Raw genomic sequence first — 20,216 nt, forward strand, 5'->3', positions numbered from 1 at the left:
TTGCATCCTATGTATATTTTACTAACATAAATTCATCTCTATAAGGTCTTCTGGAGAGAAAAAGAAAATTTTAATAGTGTTCTAAAATTTGTGTGTAATTCATCTTTATCTAAACGTACATTTCTATGTACATTTAAATATACATTTATAGTTTTATATGCAATCCTATTGACAGTGTACTTTATTAGCATTTGAAGGTATTTTTCACGAGTAATTTTGATTGTATAAAATTCTTGCCTTGTTCATAACTTAGAACTTAATCCTCATGTAACGTGTGACTCCACTGGGGGCACCTGGCTGGCTTAGTTGAACTTGTAACTCTTGATCTTGAAGTTGTGAGTTCGAGTCCCACATTGGGTATAGAGATTACGTAAAAAATAAAAAGATGTGACTCCACTGTATTTAGTTTTTTATTATTTAGGCAAGAAGAAAAATTAGATATTCTCTAATTAGAATGAGTAGTATAAATTCCATTTGTAAGTGTTAAATCTTACATAGAAATAGTTTGTTTTGTTTTGTTTGTATTTTAAGATTTTGACTGTTGTAGATAATTTTCAGCTTCTGGTTTGAATGAAACATTGAACTGTTTCAGTGTTCACTGAACATCTTTCAGTTCCCTGAATCAGTTAGAATACCTCAGTGCATTCTGCTTGCTCCAGTAATCATTCATTCTTTGCCATTCAGTACCCAGGGGAGAGAGAGAGTGTCAATGTAATAAAACATTAAAAGGAAAGTTCTTCCTGCTTTGAAAATGAGCATCTATTTATCTCAAGTTATCTAACTGCCAAAATAACAAAGTGTCATATATTAGTGTATTGCAACCATATCATTGTCCTTTCATAATCCGTATTAACTGCACTGTTAGCATTGTCGAGAGGTTAGTGCATTACCCACCATTAATGTCTGATCATCAAAATACCATGGTTTCCAGTGGAGTTGCTGCTTAGTTACCACCTCTGATATCATGAAGTCACTTACATTATTTTGCGGTAACTATGCAATCAACTCATATCACCACTCTATCACAGAAAATACAAGATGTACAGAACAAGGATTCAACTGCTGCCCGAAGAGCATGGACTCGATCTTAACTTCAACTGCTCAGGGGCCCAAAGAAATGACTGAAAAAATGACTAGAAAGCATTATAAAGTTGATGTTAGAGTGAAGGTAAAGCCAAGTTTATAGGTTAAATATTTGATTTATTAAAGCCAATTTTTTTTTTTTTTTTTTTTTTTTTGGTTGGATGGAGGGTTTCGGGAGGGACCTGGGCAGAGAATTATCTAGTCCATTTTTTTTTTTTTTAATTTCAACTTTTTGCTAAGCCCTGGGTTCGGTCTAATCCTTAGGCACCTATGACCCTGGATTTGGGGTAGAAAAATCTGAGTTGGATCTACTTGATCAACTGATGATTTTTTTTCTCCATTCAAATTCAAAAAGGCTTTCTTCTTCTTCTTCTTCTTATTTTTTAAGAAGGCTCTTTAACATACATCATGTAACCCACCATGGAAACTCAGCAGAATCAAAGTTCTATGTTCTGTGCTATATATTTGGGCTTAATTTTTTAGCCAGCGTAAAGGAATTTGATGGTAACTGTTAAATAGTGATACACACTGTGCTGTAACGAATAGATTTATTTAGTATATTCATTAGTTCCAGTTGAACTTTTTGCTAAATATTCAATAGTAACTTTAGGGTTGTTCCTTTGTATAATTATTCCTGATGGTTTAACAGAAATATTAGAGGAAGTGTACGTAGTAAAAGTACCATATGTTTATACAAGAACCAATTTATTTTTGGTATAAACTTATTTAGTAGGCTATTAGAATATTACTAATAACTTCTTTAATTCAGGGGGAAGACTTGAAAACAAATGGCTAGGTGGTATAGATAACAGAAAAAATTTTATAATTTTTATATTGTGTTTTCTCCCTAAACAATATTTTTACATCCTGCTTACTTCATATTGTTACTTCATATTGCTTACTTCACATTTCCTTCTTATAAGGCCTTCTCTTGATAGTACTTTATTTTCTAGTTTCCTTTATAATATAGAGGCGTGTTTTATACTCTAATTGATCTGAAATTTAGTCTTACAATAGTAATTACTAATAAAAACTATTTATATCACTGATTCAATTAGGAGTACTTCTCAAGAAAAATCCATACCAATCTGGTACAGTTGACGCTATGTGCATTTAACATCTTAATTTGTGCTGATAAATCAGAAGAAAATATTACTGTGAATGAACTTTGTGTTTGGTACTGCAGTTAGTGATTACATAGGAAAATAAATTACACTGTTTCAGGGTTTCTCAACCTTGCCACTATTAATATTTGGGGCTGGATAATTCTTTATTGTGGTCTGGGGTGGGAAGTAGTGCTGTCCCGTCCATTGTAGGATATTTAGCATCATCCCTGGATCCAAGAATCCTAAATCTAGCATCCAGTAAATGCCCATAGCACCTCCCAGTCATGACAGTTAAAATTGTCTCCAGACATTACCAAATGTTCTCTGGAGAGCAAAATTGCCTGTGGTTGAGAACCACTGCACAATAGGAATCACAAATATAACAGGGAAACAATGCAAAAATAATAACCATAAATACTATCAGGAAACTAAAAGTTGTCCTTCATCTGCCCCTTTTTAGATTTTCTGCCTTTGGAGTCTAAGCCATAGTAATGGAGTTGCTTATCTGTAAGCAGCAGCAACTGTATCAATTTGTTACTCTTTTCTAAGTAGCTCCAAGATTGCACTGGCAAATATGGTACCACTACCCACATGTAGCTACTTAAATTAATGAAATTAAGTTTTCACTTTCTTAGTCACACTAGCCACATTTCATGTACTCCATAACACATATTGCTAGTGATTACATATTAGCACAGATGTAGAACATTCTATCATTTCAGAAAGTTCTGTTGGACAGTACTGCTTAAGAAAATTAATCCCAAAGATTTTACCAGTGGTTTAAAAGACCATTGCTTCACTTTGTAAAGCAGGTCTGGGATCTTCATACTCCTATGGTCCATAGATGGATTACAAGGATCCAGAACATCTATGTGTATATGCAATTTTCTGAGAGTTTACCGCTTTCATCAGATTCTCAAAGGGATCAGTGATTCCATAGGAAGGCAGGGTCACCTGCTCTAAGAATTGTTTGGTTGCATTTAATTTCTAATAGTAATAAGAGAGTTGTGTCACTATACTATACTTCAACTAAATTGTCACTCTGCCTCTGTTAAAGGGCCTGGAATTTTCTGCTTCCTCCTTTAAAAATCTTTGAAGGACTTCCTTCTGAGATTTATTAAATTCTAAACTTCAGTCACTTTGTGATGACTAGACTATTCACATATCACATACTTTGAAAATTGTGGAGTATGTTGAGAATTGTTACAGCTCTTCTTTCATTTCTCATTCCCTCTCCCAGCAATAAATACCTAAATTTATTATAAACAGGTTGTTTTGTTTTGTTTTTAATTGATGGAGAACTTTGTCCCTTGCTCTATAGGCTTTGCAACTTTTATGATTCTGTTTTTTAGTGTGTAGATCTTGATAGGGTAGGGAAAATATTTGGAGATAGATATATCATGATTGTAATCATTACTAGCAATGTTATTTATAAAATGTTAATTTCACATTGCCTGTATCACAAATTTTCTGTCTGTTTAGAATTTGAGTTTTTCTGTAGTGAACAGGCTTTATAAATATTTGACATGTGACAGTTCTATAACCTCAGTTTTTCTTGTTGGGAACAGGTCTGAAGGTTGAAGTGACTCATTGTGGAACAATGAGACGGAAATACCGTGTTTGTAATGTAACAAGAAGGCCTGCCAGTCATCAAACGTAAGAAAAGCTGGTGTTTGTCAGAGCAGAGATGATATGAGGCAGCTTGCTGTAGTTAGTGGATTGGGAGTTTTGCTTACCATAATGAGATGAGAGTTGTTAATGTGTACCTTTTTTTTTTTTTCTCCAGCTTTCCTTTACAGTTAGAAAATGGCCAAACTGTGGAGAGAACAGTAGCACAGTATTTCAGAGAAAAGTATACTCTTCAGCTGAAGTACCCACACCTTCCTTGTCTGCAAGTGGGGCAGGAACAGAAACATACCTACCTGCCACTAGAAGTAATGTGTTTAGGCTGTTTCTTAATATCCTCTTGTTCATCATTCTGTTGGGGTTTTTATGGCATATAACTTACTTCAGACTCTTGCATTTATTTTGGAGATTGAACTGTTTTAAATTTTATTTTAAAATTTTAGTAATGAAATAATACAGAAAATTTCATCCACAAACCCTTATTGCTCTAAAGTAACCATTGTTAACATTTTGGTACACTTCTTTTCAGCCTTTTTATCGAGTGTACATTTTACCCTGTTATAATCATACTATAAAGCAGTATTGTTTACTACTTCTTAACATATTAAAAAGAAGCAGTTTAGGGGTGCCTGGGTGACTCACTTGGTTAAGTGTCTGACTCTTGATTTCAACTCAGCTCATGATCTCATGGTTCATGAGTTTGAGCCTCATATCAGGCTCTCTGATGTCAGCACAGCTTGGAATCCTCTGTCTCCCTACCTCCCTCTCTCTCTCTCTCTGTCTCTGCCCTTCCCTTGCTCATGCTCTCTCTCTTTCTCAAACATAATAAACAGACATTTTAAGAAATTTTAATTTCACATGTAATTACCAATGAGAGTTTACAGAAAGATATATGCATCTAGTACAAAACTTTTTTCCGTTTGTAGGTCTGTAATATCGTGGCCGGGCAACGATGTATCAAGAAGCTAACGGACAATCAGACTTCCACTATGATCAAAGCAACAGCAAGATCTGCGCCAGATAGACAAGAGGAGATTAGCAGATTGGTTAGTACTTGACCCTAGAAATGTGAATTAAAAACATGTTAGGATGAGCTACTACTGAAGAGCCATGTCCTTATCAGCTCATACCTTACTTACTACCATTTCATGGACTATCAGAATTAAAAGGGATCATGGAAGTCATTCATTGGTGTTCTAGGGGTAAACCTTAATGGGTTCTATGAGAAGGGTTAGATCCTTCTAATTTAACCCCAAGCTCTTTAATTGTAGATCTAGAGCAGATTCTCTCAGAACCAGTGTTTCAGTTTAGTGAACTGGAACTTTACTACCTCCCACCTAGTAAAGGAGAAGGAAGAAAAATCAAGGTATTATGACTAGCAATAGTGAGTCTTAACCATCAGTAGAATTGCTTAGTACCCAGTATCAGACTGGCAGCTGTATAGGATGAATAAAGAAATACAAGACTGGGGTGCCTGGGTGGCTCAGTTGGTTAACTGTCTGACTTTGGTTCAGGTCATGATCTCACAGTTTGTGAGTTCGAGCCCCACATTGGGCTCCCTGCTGTCAGCACAGAGCCCACTTTGGATCTTCTGTCCCCCCTCTCTCTGCCATTCCTCCACTCATTCTCTCTCTCTCAAAATAAATAAGTAAATTTTATAAAAAGAAAGAAAGAAAGAAATACAAGACTGCTCCAACTATGTAGGGTCTCCAAGCTATATCATTGTTGTGAGTGGAAGAGAAGGAAAGTAGCAGTACCACTTAATAAAACTGATGGGATAAGGCAAAATGAAAAATAAAAGGAACCTGGATCTTCTCTTATTCTCTTCTTGAATGCCATTTAAATTATGTAAGTGAAGAGGAAAAAGTCTGGAAATAGGAATATTGCTTTGAGTAATAATGAAGATTGTTATAAAAAAGTTAACAACTGGCCTTTTCATTTTGTGAGCCAATTATGGGAAATTCCTGTATAGTTTTATAAAGAGCAAATAAAAGCTGTCACACGATACTTAATTAGGAAAATACAGATTTGTTCTCATGGATTTTTTTATGATCTATGACAGGGTTTTAAAGCCTTTAAGAGGCTAGAACTTCTCACTGTCTCTGTGAAATCTCAATAACTACTTATAACTCATTTATTTCAGCTTTCCTATCCAAAGAGAAAATATCATACAGTGTTTAAAGTACAAGCTTTGGAATCTAACAGCTCTGGGGTCCATCTTCTGTGCTTACTTACTGTTACCATTATTGTATTATTATAATTATACCATCTACGGGGCACCTGGGTGGCTCAGTCAGTTAAGCATCTGACTTCAGCTCGGGTCATGATCTCATGGTTCATGAGTTCGAGCCCCACATCAGTCTCTGTGCTGACAGCTCGGAGCCTGCAGCCTGCTTTGGACTCTGTGTCTCCCTCTCTTTCTGTCCCTCCCCTGCTTGTGTTCTGTCTGTGTGTGTGTCTCTCTCTCTCTCTCTCTCAAAAATAAACATTAAAAAAAATTACAATTATACCATCTGGAAGACTAGTGCAGTGATTGAGAATAGGAATTCTAGAATTAGAACATACATGGTTTCAGATTCTAGGTCACTTGCTTAGCTATATGGTTCTAGGCCAGTCACTTAACTGAACTAAGCTTTAGGTTTATCCTTCGTAAAGATTATAAAAGTTACAAAAGACCTACGTTTATAGGTATACGTTTATTGTGGGAATTAATTATACAACTTAACACCAAGCACATCACACAGCAAGTTTTTATTTATAGTAGTTGTTATTCTTTGCAACTTTACTATGAAGGTACACTGAAACACACCAGAAATGAATGGCATTTAAGCTTGAAGAAGCATTAGTGCCTAATTTAGAAAACAACTCTTCTGTTTATTGTGGGAAGATTTTTTTTTTTTACATATTTGAATTATATAGTTTTTTTTTAATGGATTGTTACTCAAACACTTGAATACTGCCTTCATTTTGTAACCTTATTTGACCTCTACACTGAGACCGAGTAAATATGTTTTGAAAAAACATAGTTACTATAGTATGCTATAAACATGAATTATATTATGAGGTCCAAGTCTATACTGAATTAAAATAAATTCTTGGCACCTGGGTGGTCAGTCAGTTAAGCATCTGACTTCAGCTCAGGTCATGATCTCAGGGTTCGAGCCCCACATCAGGCTCTCTGTAGTCAGTGCAGAACCCACTTCAGATCCTCTGTCTCTCTCTCTTTCTGTCCCTCCCCCTCATTATCTCTCTCTCTCTCTCTCTCTCTCTCTCTCTCACACACACACACAAAATGAACTTAAAAAAAATATTTTTAATAAAATCTTAATCTTCGTATCTACAGATATATTTTGTAAAAATTATTTATCTTATACTGGTTTCCTTATCTGTTTTAAGTGTATCCCATTAAGTATATTTTATAATATGGCAATTTTTGTCAGAAAATATTCAAGTAGTTTTATATAAATTGTAAATCAAATGATTCAGGGGAAAAAAGCCTCAAAATCATCAATAGCTGCTGTCAACCTCTTAAGTAAAATTTAATAATATATGCCTGAATCTTCTAATTAGAAGTTTTTATTTTTTAGGTCACGAGTTTCTTCCTCTAATGATCCCTAGACCACCCTCTCCAAAATGTATTAGGTTTAATCACATAAAATTGCCATTTTCATGGATTATAAATAGTTGAAATTTCTTATTATTCTACCTTATACATTTAAATTTCTGTAAATTACCAGGAGGTTCACAGACTTCTACAGTCCATTCATGATCTGTAGTCCCAGGTTAAGATTCTCTATCCTGTAATTAAGGCACCATTACTAGATCTAAAACAGTATTGATACAGTGAAGAGAAGAAAATGGAAGGTTCTAATGAATAAAGCAGGGGTTGGGGAAAATTTTGAAAATAACTACTAACTTTTTCTGTTGTTAGGTAAGAAGTGCAAATTATGAAACAGATCCATTTGTTCAGGAGTTTCAGTTTAAAGTTCGGGATGAAATGGCCCATGTAACCGGACGTGTACTCCCAGCACCTATGCTGCAGTATGGAGGACGGGTAAAACCTGTTGATGGTTTTTAAATTAAAAACAATTTCTGTTTATAAAGAGAAGGGCATCCTAACTAAGTCTGAGATTAGAAAGTGTTGTTTTACTCCAACAATACTTTTTTTCTTCTGGGTATCTTTGCCAGAGTTTAGATGGTTTGGTTTTGTAGGATAAAAAATAGAAATACTATTGATGTAGAGTAGCCTATTACATGTAGAATGTCAGATATACATCAATTCAGCAATTTGAAATGTTTTTCTTTTCAGCTCATTAAAATAAATTGTATGTTAAGTATTTCTTTTTTGCCTTATTTCTCTTTTTCCTTTTTCTGTAGAATCGGACAGTAGCAACACCAAGCCATGGAGTATGGGACATGCGAGGGAAACAGTTCCATACAGGAGTTGAAATAAAAATGTGGGCTATAGCTTGTTTCGCCACACAGAGGCAGTGCAGAGAAGAAATCTTGAAGTAAGGCATATCATTACATTGGTTTGAGAATTTTTTTGTGTTTCAATTTTAAACTACTTTAGCTAACGTTTTAACTGTATTGTCTCAATATGGAGTAGTCACTGAGCCTTTGAAAATGTTTCTTGTCAGTACTTTCTGAGTTTGTTAGTAAAGTTATTGATTCATGCTTGTAGGCACCTTAACAGTCCAGCTTATGTGGTATGGAAGGAGCATCATTGGCTTTTGATGGCAAATAGGTTATGTTTAATTCCTAGCCTTGCCACTTCCTGGCTATATTATCATGAATAATTTATTTAATTTCATTATGCTTCAGTTTTCACCTTTTTAGAGATAATAACACCTATCTCTTGGGTGAGGATGAAATAAAAACCTTATTTCTCAATTGAGCTCCTTGAAAAAATGATTTAACTCTTCATTTTCACTTCCTTACTTTCGAAAATTTGACCTCCATCTCCACCACTTTCTTCCCTTTTTCCCAAATTCATTTTCTCAGCATATAAGTGCTCAGTAAGCTTCTGTTTAAATTGAAAACAAACAAAAAATGGTCCATTTTCAGTGGACAGGCTTCCAGACTTCCATTTTCTCACCTTCCTTGAAAGAAAATGATTATTGTCTAAGTTCAATCTCCACTAATAGATCTTATAAAGTATACTCATAATGAATAGTTCTTGAAAGATACAGTTTACCAACCAGGTCAGTTCAGAATTTGCTTTGCCTTCATATGAGAAATAAAAATATTTTTTTCTATTTAATTATGTTCACTTCTTATTAACTCTAAATTTCTAAACGTATGTCTTAAGGTTCACTTAATATACATTTTTCTCCAGAGTTTTTATCCCCTTGCTTTCAAGTAAAATGTCAGAAGGATAGTTTACCACGATGCTATGATTATCTTGACCTCAAGACCAAAGAAAATGCCTCCAGTTGTTTTTCAGGCTTAGACTTACTCTTTTCATTTTACATTTGTTATTCATGGCTTGATAGAAATTCCATAATCTTTCAGCTAGTAGTTCTTGTTCAGGCTGACTGAAAATATCCAACTTTATACTTCTTGAATTAAACACTAATAAGGAAAAGGAGAAGGGAATTCCTACAAACTTTGTCTCTAAGGGAATTAGAATGTTTTTGAGCAAAGATGACTCAGATCCTTGGCTTAGGACCTTATTTGTTTTAAAAACAAGTAGAGTGATTGTTAAAGCATGACATCATTACTTGTTTATCCTAAGTTAAATGCAGAATTTTGTTTTAATATGGATTTAGTCTTCTGGGGTTTTTTTAGTGTGGATAAAATGCATTGAAATGCTTCCTGCCTCATTTGTTCTTAAATGTTGGTTTCTTTTTTTTTTTTTTTAATATATCTTTTCTGAAGACACAGCCTTCCCTGCTGTTCTAGTATCAGATACATAATATTGTGGAAGGAAATTTTGGAGTAGGTCATACTTCTGATTCTACATTCATGTAGCCATTAGACATTGGTCAAATACTTAATGTCCCTGAAACTGTTGCCTCATCTGTAAAATAGAAATAATACCTCACCTACCACTTTCTTATGAATGTTGTCATGATCAAATTAGACAATGTGCAATGGGGCACCTGAGTGGCTCAGTTTTGTTAAGCATCCTCTTGGTTTTAGCTCAGGTCATGGTCTCACGGTTTGTGAATTTGAGCCCTGCATTAGACTCTGCTCAGACAGTGCAGGGCCTGCTTGGGATTCTCTGTCTCCCTCTCCCTCTGCCCCTCCCCTGCTCATGTATGTGCTCTCTCTCTCCCTCTCTCTCTGTCTCTCTCAAATATAAATAAATAACACTTAAAGAAATTGGGCACCTGGGTGGCTTGGTTAGTTAAGCGTCTGACTTCAGCTCAGGTCATGATTTCACGGTGTGTGGGTTCGAGCCCCACATCGGGCTCTGTACTGACCTCTCAGAGCCTGGAGCCTGCTTTAGATTATGTGTCTCCCTCTTTGCCCCTCCCCTATTTACACTTTGTGTGTGTGTCTCTCTCTCTGTCTCTCTCAAAAATAAATAAAAATGTTAAAAAAAATAAACACTATTTAAAAAAAAAAGAAAATGTACAATAGTTTAAATTTATCAAGTTCTTACCATGTCTTGGGCAGTGTGCTAAGCTCATTTATTATCTCACTTTATTCACACCAATTCTGTAATGGAAGTAATCATCTTACAGAGGAGAGAAACTAAAAAAATTTGCTTAAGATTTCAGAGCTAGTAATTGACAGAATTAGGATTGAAACCTGTCATGCTAAGTCTAGAAATGAACTCTTAACCAGCACACTGTATTACCAATGCCCTTTATAAACTACAGAATACCACATAATTCTATAGTAATGTTCTTAGTTTGGAAAATAGATTACTGATCCCCCATTGCCTTTATTTCAGTAATCTTGGTGACCTCTTTATATATGGAGCACACAGATCTTTGCTTCATTTTCCATTCACTTCTCAAACTTTCCATTCCACTTTGTAGATGTGAATAATTAGACAAAGGATTTAGTTTTAGTGATTTCTCTTTCTAGGGGTTTCACGGACCAGCTGCGTAAGATTTCTAAAGATGCAGGGATGCCCATCCAGGGCCAGCCTTGCTTCTGCAAATACGCGCAGGGGGCGGACAGCGTGGAGCCCATGTTCCGGCATCTCAAGAACACCTACTCAGGGCTGCAGCTCATTATCGTCATCCTGCCAGGGAAGACGCCAGTGTATGGTAAGGATGTCTTAAGATTGTTTTTTTCTTCAAGTACTTGATATTTTTGGAAAAGATAAATCAGTAGAGCAAACTAGCCCAAGAAGAAGGGCACCTGGGTGGCTCAGTTGGTTAAGCGTCCGACTTCGGCTCAGGTCATGATCTCACGGTTCGTGTGTTTGAGCCCTGCGTCAGGCTCTGTGCTGACAGCTTAGAGGGAACCTGCTTTGGATTCTGTGTCTCCCTCTCTCCCTGCCCCACCCCTGTTCGCACTCTCTCTCTCTCCCTCTCTCTTAAAAATAAACATTAAAAAAAATTTTTTTTTAATAGTCCCAAGAAGAGACCCTGTGAAAAGAATTTTAGTAAAGGAGGCATCACAAAAAAATGGTTAAAAAAAAGAATTATTTCTTTAAAATGGCATTGAGATAACTTGAGTATCAGTATATGATATATTGGTTAAGAGCACAGGCTCTGGAGTCAGACTGTGCTACTTAAAACCCAGGTTCTGGGGGCTCCTGGCTGACTCAGTTGGTTGAGCATCTAACTTCAACTCAGGTTATGATCTCACTGTTCATGGGTTTGAGCCTTGCATCAGGCTCTCTGCTGACAGCACGGAGCCTGCTGCAAATCCTCTGGCCCCTTCTCTGCCCCGTCACTGCTCAGACTCTCTCTCTCAAAAATAAAAACAAACAAAAACAGGTTCTGCCAACTATACTACCTGTGTGATATAGCTGAATTACTTAACCACCCACACTAGGCTTTAGTGTCCTCATCTTTGAAATTGGGATACTAAAAATAACTAACCTATAGAGAGTAGTTGTAAGGATTAAATAAATTTACATATATAAACAGGGCCTAGAATAGTACCTATTATATAGTGAATACCCAGTAAATGATAACTATTATTGTAAACAAAAAGTTTAGTCATAATTACAAGTTGAACATAAATCATTGAATCTTGAAAAATACAAAGAAAGTATAATTTTCAAACTACTGAATGGAGTATAGTCATTTAGGTTTAGAAATGATAGAACAGGTGGAAACAGTCTACAAAACTAAAAGGCAGCCTACAGAATGGCAGAAGATATTTGCAAACAACATATCTGATAGTATCCAAAATCTATAAAGAACTTACCAAACTCAACACCCGAAAAATAAATAACCCAGTTAAGAGATGGGCAGAAGGCACCTGGGTGGCTCAGTCAGTTAAGTGTGTGACTTGATTTCAACTTGGGTCATGATCTTGCGGTTCGTGCATTCAAGCTCTGCATCAGGCTCTGCGCTGAAGCTGGAGCCTGCTTGGGATTTTCTTTCTCCCTCTGTCTCTGCCCCTGCCCTACTCATGCGCTGTCCCTCTCCCTCTCCCCCTTTTCCCCCTTTCCCCCTCTCCCCCTCTGCCTGTCCCTCTGCCTCTCCCTCTTCCCCTGTCCCCCTCTCCCTCTGCCTGTCCCTCTGCCTCTCCCTCTTCCTCTCTCAAAAATAAATAAATATTTTTTTTTAAAGGGCAGAAGACATGAGTAGACATTTTTCCAAAGACATCCAGATGGCAAACAGACACATGAAAAGATCCTCAACATCATTCGTGATCAGGGAAATACAAATCAAAACCATGATGAGATACCACCTCACACCTGTCAGAATGGCTAAAATTAACAACACAAGAAACAACAGGTGTTGGTAAGGATGCAGAGAAAGGAGAACTCACTTGCACTGTTGGTGGAAATGCAAACTGGTGCAGCCACTCTGGAGGATAGTATGGAGGTTCCTCAGGAAACTAAAAATAGAACTACTCTGTGATCCAGCAATTGCATTATTAGGTATTTACCCAAAAGATACAAAAATACAGATTTGAAGGTGTACATGCTGCACCTCATTGTTTATATAGCAGCATTATCAACAGCAGCCAAACTATGGAAAGAGCCCAAATATCCATTGACTAATGACTGGGTAAGGAATATACAGTATTTATATACGATGGAATTACTCAGCCATCAAAAAGAATGAAATCTTCCCATTTGTAATGACATGGTTGGAGCTAGAATGTATTATACTATGCAAAATAAGTCAGTCCAAGAAAAACAAATACAATACGATTTTACTGATATGTGGAATTTAAGAAACAAAACACATGAACATGTGGGAAGGGAGAGGAGAGGGAAACAAACCACAACAGACTTTATTTTTTAATGTTTATTTATTTTGAGAGAGATGTTGGAGGGAGGGGGAGAATCCAAAGCAGGCCCCATGCTGTCAGCGTGGAGCCCAACAGAGGGCTCAACCCCACAAACGATGAGATTACAACCTATGCCGAAATCAAGAGTTGGATGCTTTAACTGACTGAGCCACCATGCACCCCAACCACAACAGACTCTTAATGATAGAGAATAAACTGGGGGTTGACGGAGGTGGGTGGAAGATGGGCTAGGGTGGAGTGATGGGTACTGAGGAGGGCACTTGTGATAAGCACTGGGCGTTATATATAAGTGATGAATCACTAAATTCTACTCCAGAACCCAATATTGCACTGTATGTTAACAAACTTAAATCTAAATTTAAAAAAAAATTTTAAATGATAAAAGTGCCTTAGTGGCTCATTTGGTTGAGTATCTGACTCTTGATTTTGGCTTAGGTCAGGCTCCCAGGGTCATGGGATTGAGCCCCATGTCAAGCTCCACCCTGAGCATGGAGCCTGCTTAAGATTCCTTTTTCTTTTTCTTTTTTTTTTTTATGTTTATTTATTTATTTTGAGAGAGAGCGAGCATGCAGTCACGTGCACAAAGTTAGGGAGAAGCAGAGGGGGAAAAAGAGAGACAGAGAGAATCCCAAGCAGGCTCTACGCTATCAGTGCAGAGCCTGACGTGAGGCTCAGTCTCACCAACCTTGAGATCATGACCTGAGCTGAAATCAAGAGCTGGATGTTTAATGGACTGAGCCACCAGAGGTGCCCCAGAGCCTGCTTAAAATTCTCTCTCTCCCTCTGCCCTCCTTCCCAACTCACATTCTCTCTCTAACTCTTAAAAAAAAAAAAAAGAAGGATAGAACTGTTCACAAAGGAGAAATTGTTAGATTTACTACATAAAAATTCAGTTTTCTATATCTCACAAATATATAATGATAATAAGTAAATAAATGGAAACCAATAGAATCTAAAAAGTGTTTGCAGCAAATGGAGACAACAGAGGGCTAGTTTATTATTAAAATATCCATATAGATCTGTTATTGTGATCAAAGAAAAAATCCTTATATTCTTATAGATTAGTGAGCAAGAATATAAACCAAAATTTCTCAAGAAAAAACAAAACCAGTTATATGAGAAAGTATTGGTTTTCACTAAAAGTTAAAGAAAACTACAAGTAAATAAAAGGAAAAATTTTTGGAGCAGCTGGGTGACTCAGTTGGTTGAACATTAGACTCTTGGTTTTCGCTCAGGTCATGATCCTGAGGTGGTGGGATCGAGCCCCATGTTGGACTCTGCTCTGGGTATGGAGCCTGCCTGAGATTTTCTCTTGCTTTCCCCCACTCAAGCACATTCACTCTTTCTGTTTAAAAAAAATGAAAGAAAAATTTTATGTTACTAAATTAGCAAATGTATTTAAATATTATAATACTTAGTGCTTGTGAGTATGAAGTGAATCTAGAATTTTAATATATTGCTGATGGCAGTTAAATTGATAATATCCTATCAAAAGTATAAAAATGTGTTTGTGTGATTCAGTAATTTCAATTACAAAAAGGTGTTCAAGGGAAAGAATTCATAATGGAGAAAATTCTATGCACAGAATTTTCATAATGGTATCTGTGATATTAAAAAACTATTGAGAGGGTGCTTGGTTGGCACAGTTGGTTAAGCATCCGACCTCGGCTTTGGTCATTATCTCATGGTTTGTGGGTTCCATTCCCACATCGGGCTCTATGCTGACAGCTCAGAACATGGAGCCTACTTTGGATTCTGTGTCTCCCACTCTCTCTCTGGCCCTCCCCCACACATGCCTTATCTATCTCTCAAAAATAAACCTTTAAAAATAAATAAAACTATTGAGAACTGGCTTTAAACAATGAGTAAGCTATAATATGTTAATAAAATAGTATGCAGTGGTTACAAATGATGTTATAAAATTCAAAAGATATTTTTAGTGGTGCCTGGGTAGCTCAGTTGAACCAACCAACTTCGGCTCAGGTCATGATCTCACAGCTTGTGAGTTCAAACCCCAGGTTGAGCTGTGTGCTAACAGCTCAGAGCCTTGATCCTGCTTTGGATTCTGTGTCTCCCTCCCTCTCTCTCTCTCTGTCCCTCCCCCACTCATGCTCTGTCTCTCCTTCAAAAATAAATAAACATTTAAAAAAAAAAAAAAAAAGGCACAGAGCCCAGTGCAGGGCTCGAACTCATGAGCTGTGAGATCATGACCTGAGCCGAAGTCAGATGCTTAACCAACTGAGCCACCCAGGCAACCCCCCAAAAAAGATATTTTAAAAACTGATAAAAGTCAGAAGCTTGAACTCAAAGAATTTGTAAATCAATAAGGAAAGGACAAACAACTCAACTGAAAAATAGACAAAGGACATAAAACAGAAAAACAAATGAAACAAATGGTCAGTTATCTGATGAAAAGATGCTCAGCCTCATTAGTCATTAAGAAAATATGAACTTGAATAAGTAATTTTTTACTAATAATCATAATACCCATTTCTGGCAAAAATAAAAATAAATATTGACTCTCATACACTGTTCATGGGAGAGAAAGTTGGTATTACCATAGCCTCCTAGCTGACATTCTTGCCTGCATTCCCTGTAGTTCCTTTTCAGTCCATTCTCTACATTTCTTCTAGTGCAATTTTTTTTTTTAATTTTTTTTTTCAACGTTTATTTATTTTTGGGACAGAGAGAGACAGAGAATGAACAAGGGAGGGGCAGAGAGAGAGGGAGACACAGAATCAGAAACAGGCTCTAGGCTCTGAGCCATCAGCCCAGAGCCCGACGCAGGGCTCGAACCCACGGACTGGGAGATCACGACCTGGCTGAAGTCGGACGCTTAACCAACTGCGCCACCCAGGCGCCCCAACTAGTGCAATTTTTTAATTAATAGATTTTTTTTTTTATTTTAGATATACAGAAAAATTAAGCAGATAGTGTAGAGAGTTCCTATATATTTACCCCTTCCTCTGCAAAGTTTTCCCTGTTATTAACATCTTGTACTGGTGTGGTACATTTAATGAACCAATACTGATAAATCATTATTAATTGATTTATAAATAAATAAAATTTATAAATCTTAATTAATGTAAAAGCTTACATTAAAGTTCACTTTTTGTGTTGGACAGGCTTGTGGGTTTTGATAAATGTAAAACATCATATATATACAGTATCGTAAAAAATAGCTTCATGGCTCTAAAAATCCCCTGTACTCCACCTGTTCATCCCTCCCTGTCTCTCCTCAAAACCTTGACACCCACTGGCCCTTTTGTTTCTATAGTTTTGCCTTTTCTAAGATGTTGTATAGTTGGACTCATACAGTATGTACCCTTTCTAATTGGCTTCTTTCACTTAGCAGTATGCATTTAAGGTTCCTTCATGTCTTTTTGTAGCTTGATAAGTCATTTCTTTTTACTGCTGAAAAATATTCCATTGTATAGATGTATTAGTTTGTTATCCATTTAACCTGTTCTTACCTCGTAATCAAGAAGGATGTTTTCATTGCTTCCAGTTTTTTGGCAATTATGATTGCTGCTGTAAACATTCACGTGCAGGTTTTTGGATAGACATAAATAAGTTTCCAACTGACTTGGGTAAATAGGAACACAATTGCTTTATCTTTTGCTGAGACTGCCAAAATGTCTATACTCGGGCACTGGCTGGCTCAGTCAGAAGAGCATGAGACTTTTGATCTTTGGGTCATGAGTTTGAGACCAACATTGACTGTAGAGACTGCTTAAACAAGTAAATGAATAAACTTTTTTTTCTTTTTTTTTTTTAATTTTTTTTTTAATGTTTATTTATTTTTGAGACAGAGAGAGACAGAGCGTGAATGGGGGAGGGTCAGAGAGAGAGGGAGACACAGAATCGGAAGCAGGCTCCAGGCTCCGAGCTGTCAGCACAGAGCCCGACGAGGGGCTCGAACTCATGGACTGTGAGATCATGACCTGAGCTGAAGTCGGACGCTTAACCGACTGAGCCACCCAGGCACCCCTGAATAAACTTTTTAAAAATGGCTGTACCATTTTGTATTCCCACAGCAACGAATAAAAGTTCCTATTGTGTACTACATCCTCTTCAGTATTTAGTATTGTCAATTTTTAAATATTTTAGCCATTCTAATAAATTTGTAGTGTATCTTACTGTTGTTTTAATTTTCAATTCCTTAGTGACACATAATGTTGAGAATCTTTTCATGTGCTTACTTGCCATCTACATATCTTCTTTTTTTTAAATATGAATTTATTGTCAAATTTGTTTCCATCCCAACAGGTGCCCTCCTCAATGCCCATCACCCACTTCCCCCTCCCTCCCACCCCCCATCAACCCTCAGTTTATTCTCAGTTTTTAAGAGTCTCTTATGGTTTGGATCCCTCCCTCTCTAACTTTTTTTTTCCTTCCCCTCCCCCATGGTCTTCTGTTAAGTTTCTCAGGATCCACGTAAGAGTGAAAACATATGGTATCTGTCTCTGTATGACTCATTTCACTTAGGATAACACTCTCCAGTTCCATCCACCTTCCTACAAAAAGCCATATTTCATTCTTTCACATTGCCACATAGTATTCCATTGTGTATATAAACCACAATTTCTTTATCCATTCATCAGTTGATGGACATTTAGGCTCTTTCCGTAATTTGGCTATTGTTGAAAGTGCTGCTATAAACATTGGGGTACAAGTGCCCCTATGCATCAGCACTCCTGTATCCCTTGGGTAAATTCCTAGCAGTGCTATTGCTGGATCATAGGGTAGATCTATTTTTAATTTTTTGAGGAACCTCCACACTGTTTTCCAAAGTGGCTGCATCAGTTTGCATTCCCACGAACAGTGCAAGAGGGTTGCCATTTCTCCACATCCTTGCCAGCATCTATAGTCTCCTGATTTGTTCATTTTAGCCACTCTGACTTGGCATGAGGTCGTAACTCAGTGTGGTTTTGATTTGTGGTTTTGATTTCCCTGATGAAGTGACATTGAGCATCTGTATATCTTCTTTAGTGCCATGTCTATTCCAGCCTTTCACCCACTTTTAAGTTGTTTTCTTATTTTTCAGTTCTAAGAGTTCTTGTATATTTTGGTTTCAAGTTCTTTATCATATATGTATTTTGCACTTATTTTCTTCCAGTCTGGCCTGTCTTTTCATCCTCTTAACAGTTTCTAGGGGTGCCTGGGTGGCTCTGTTGATTAAGGGTCTAACTTCGGCTCCAGTCATGATCTCACAGTTCATGAGTTCAAGCCCCACATCGGGCTGTCAACATGGAGCCCATCTCAGATCCTCTGTCTCCCCCTCTCTGCCCTTTCCCTGCTCATGCTCGCACTCACGCTCTCTCTGTCTCAAAAATAAACATTTGAAAAAAGAGTTTCTAATGTTAATAAAGACTAAAAGTCTCTAATGTTAATAAAGTCCAATTCATTAATTTTTCTTTCACAGATCATGTTTTCGGGGTTATAATTAGAGCTTGTTGCAGGGCCACCTGGGTGGCTCAGATGGTTGAGCGTCTGACTTCAGCTCAGGTCGTGATCTCATAGCTCATGAATACAAGCTCCGTGTCGGGCTTTGTGCTGACAGCTCAGAGCCTGGAGCCTGCTTCAGATTCTGTGTGTGTGTGTCTCTCTCTCTGCCCCAACCCACTCGCATTCTGTCTCTGTCTCTCTCAAAAATAAATAAAAAGTAAAAAAAAAAAAAAAAATTAGAACCTGTTACCAAGCCCAGGGTTACATGAAATTTCTTCTATGTTACTTTCTAGTAGTTTTATAGTTTTTTTTTTTTTATATATATATAGGTTTATAACTCACTTTGAGTTACTTTCCATGAAAGATGTACTGTCTGTTACTAGATTCAGTTTTTTGCATGTCACTATCCAGTTCTTCCAGTTCTATTTGTTGGAAGGACTATCTTTCTCCATTAAGTTGCCTTTGCTACTTTGTCAAAGATTGATTAAATATATTTGTGTGTCTATTTCTGGGCTTTTTATTTTGTTCCATTGGTCTGTATGTCTATTTATTTGCTAACATCACAGTCTTGATACTAATGTAAGTCTTAATGTCAGGTAGTGTCACTTCTCTGACTTTGTTCTTCTTCACTATTGTGTTAGCTATTCTAAATCTTTTGCCTCTCTGTATAACCTTTAGAATCTGTTTGCAGTATCCACAAAATAATTTGCTGAGATTTTTATTAGGATTACATTGAGTCTATTAATCAGGCTGGAAAGAATCGACATCTTAAGAATGTTAAGTTTTCCCATCCTTGAAGACGTACTGTCTCTCTGTTTAGAGCTTCTTTGACTTTTTATCAGAATTTTACAATTTTGTATAGATCCTGTACACATTTTGTTAGATTTATACCCAAGTGTATCTTTTTTTTTCTTTTGATACTAATGTGAATGGTAATTGTGTTTTTCATTTTCAATTTCAGTTGTTCATTTTTGGCATTTAGGAAAGCAGGTGACTTTTGTATATTTACTTTGTATCATGCAACCCTACTATAGTCACTTATTAGTTCCAGGAGGTGTTTCTTTCATTCTTTGGGATTTTCTACCAAGACAGTCATGTATCCTGTGAACAAACAGTTTTATTTCTTCCTTCCTAGTCTGTATACTTTTAATGTAATATACACATATTTGGGGATTTCCCAGCTATCTTTCTGTTACTGATTTCTAGTTTAATTCTGCTGTGGTCTGAGACCATATTTAGTATGATTTCTGTTCTTTTAAATTTGCTAAGTTATGTTTTTGGACCAGAATGAGGTCTGTCTTAATGTTGTATAAGTTTGAGAAGAATGTATATTCTTGCTGTTATTAAGTGAAGTATTTTATAAATGTCTTTTAACTGCAGTTATTTAATGATGCTGTTCAGGTCTACTGTATTTGCTTCTTTTATAGCAGCTGCACCATTTTGCATTCCTACCAGTAACGCACAAGGGTTCCAGTTTTTCCACATCCCAGCAATACTTATCATTTTCTTTTCTTTTTTTTTTTTTTTTTTTTTCCTTTTTGGTAATAACCATCC

General features: G+C 36.6%; 1 protein-coding gene across 6 annotated transcripts in view; it reads left to right on the forward strand.

Moving 5' to 3' along the window:
- The window catches only part of AGO3 (argonaute RISC catalytic component 3), a 115,861-nt gene that overhangs the window by 72,874 nt on the left and 22,771 nt on the right, over positions 1-20,216 (forward strand). For all 6 annotated transcript variants that reach the window (XM_045476703.1, XM_045476704.1, XM_045476705.1 and 3 more), the window contains 6 exons: positions 3,758-3,845; positions 3,976-4,123; positions 4,742-4,861; positions 7,747-7,869; positions 8,193-8,326; positions 10,857-11,041. In XM_045476703.1, the coding sequence (XP_045332659.1) occupies positions 3,758-3,845; positions 3,976-4,123; positions 4,742-4,861; positions 7,747-7,869; positions 8,193-8,326; positions 10,857-11,041 (798 nt within the window). The remainder of the gene's footprint in view (positions 1-3,757; positions 3,846-3,975; positions 4,124-4,741; positions 4,862-7,746; positions 7,870-8,192; positions 8,327-10,856; positions 11,042-20,216) is intronic.

This window comes from Leopardus geoffroyi, chromosome C1, assembly GCF_018350155.1.
Source record: "Leopardus geoffroyi isolate Oge1 chromosome C1, O.geoffroyi_Oge1_pat1.0, whole genome shotgun sequence".
NCBI classification, from domain to species: Eukaryota; Metazoa; Chordata; class Mammalia; order Carnivora; family Felidae; genus Leopardus; species Leopardus geoffroyi.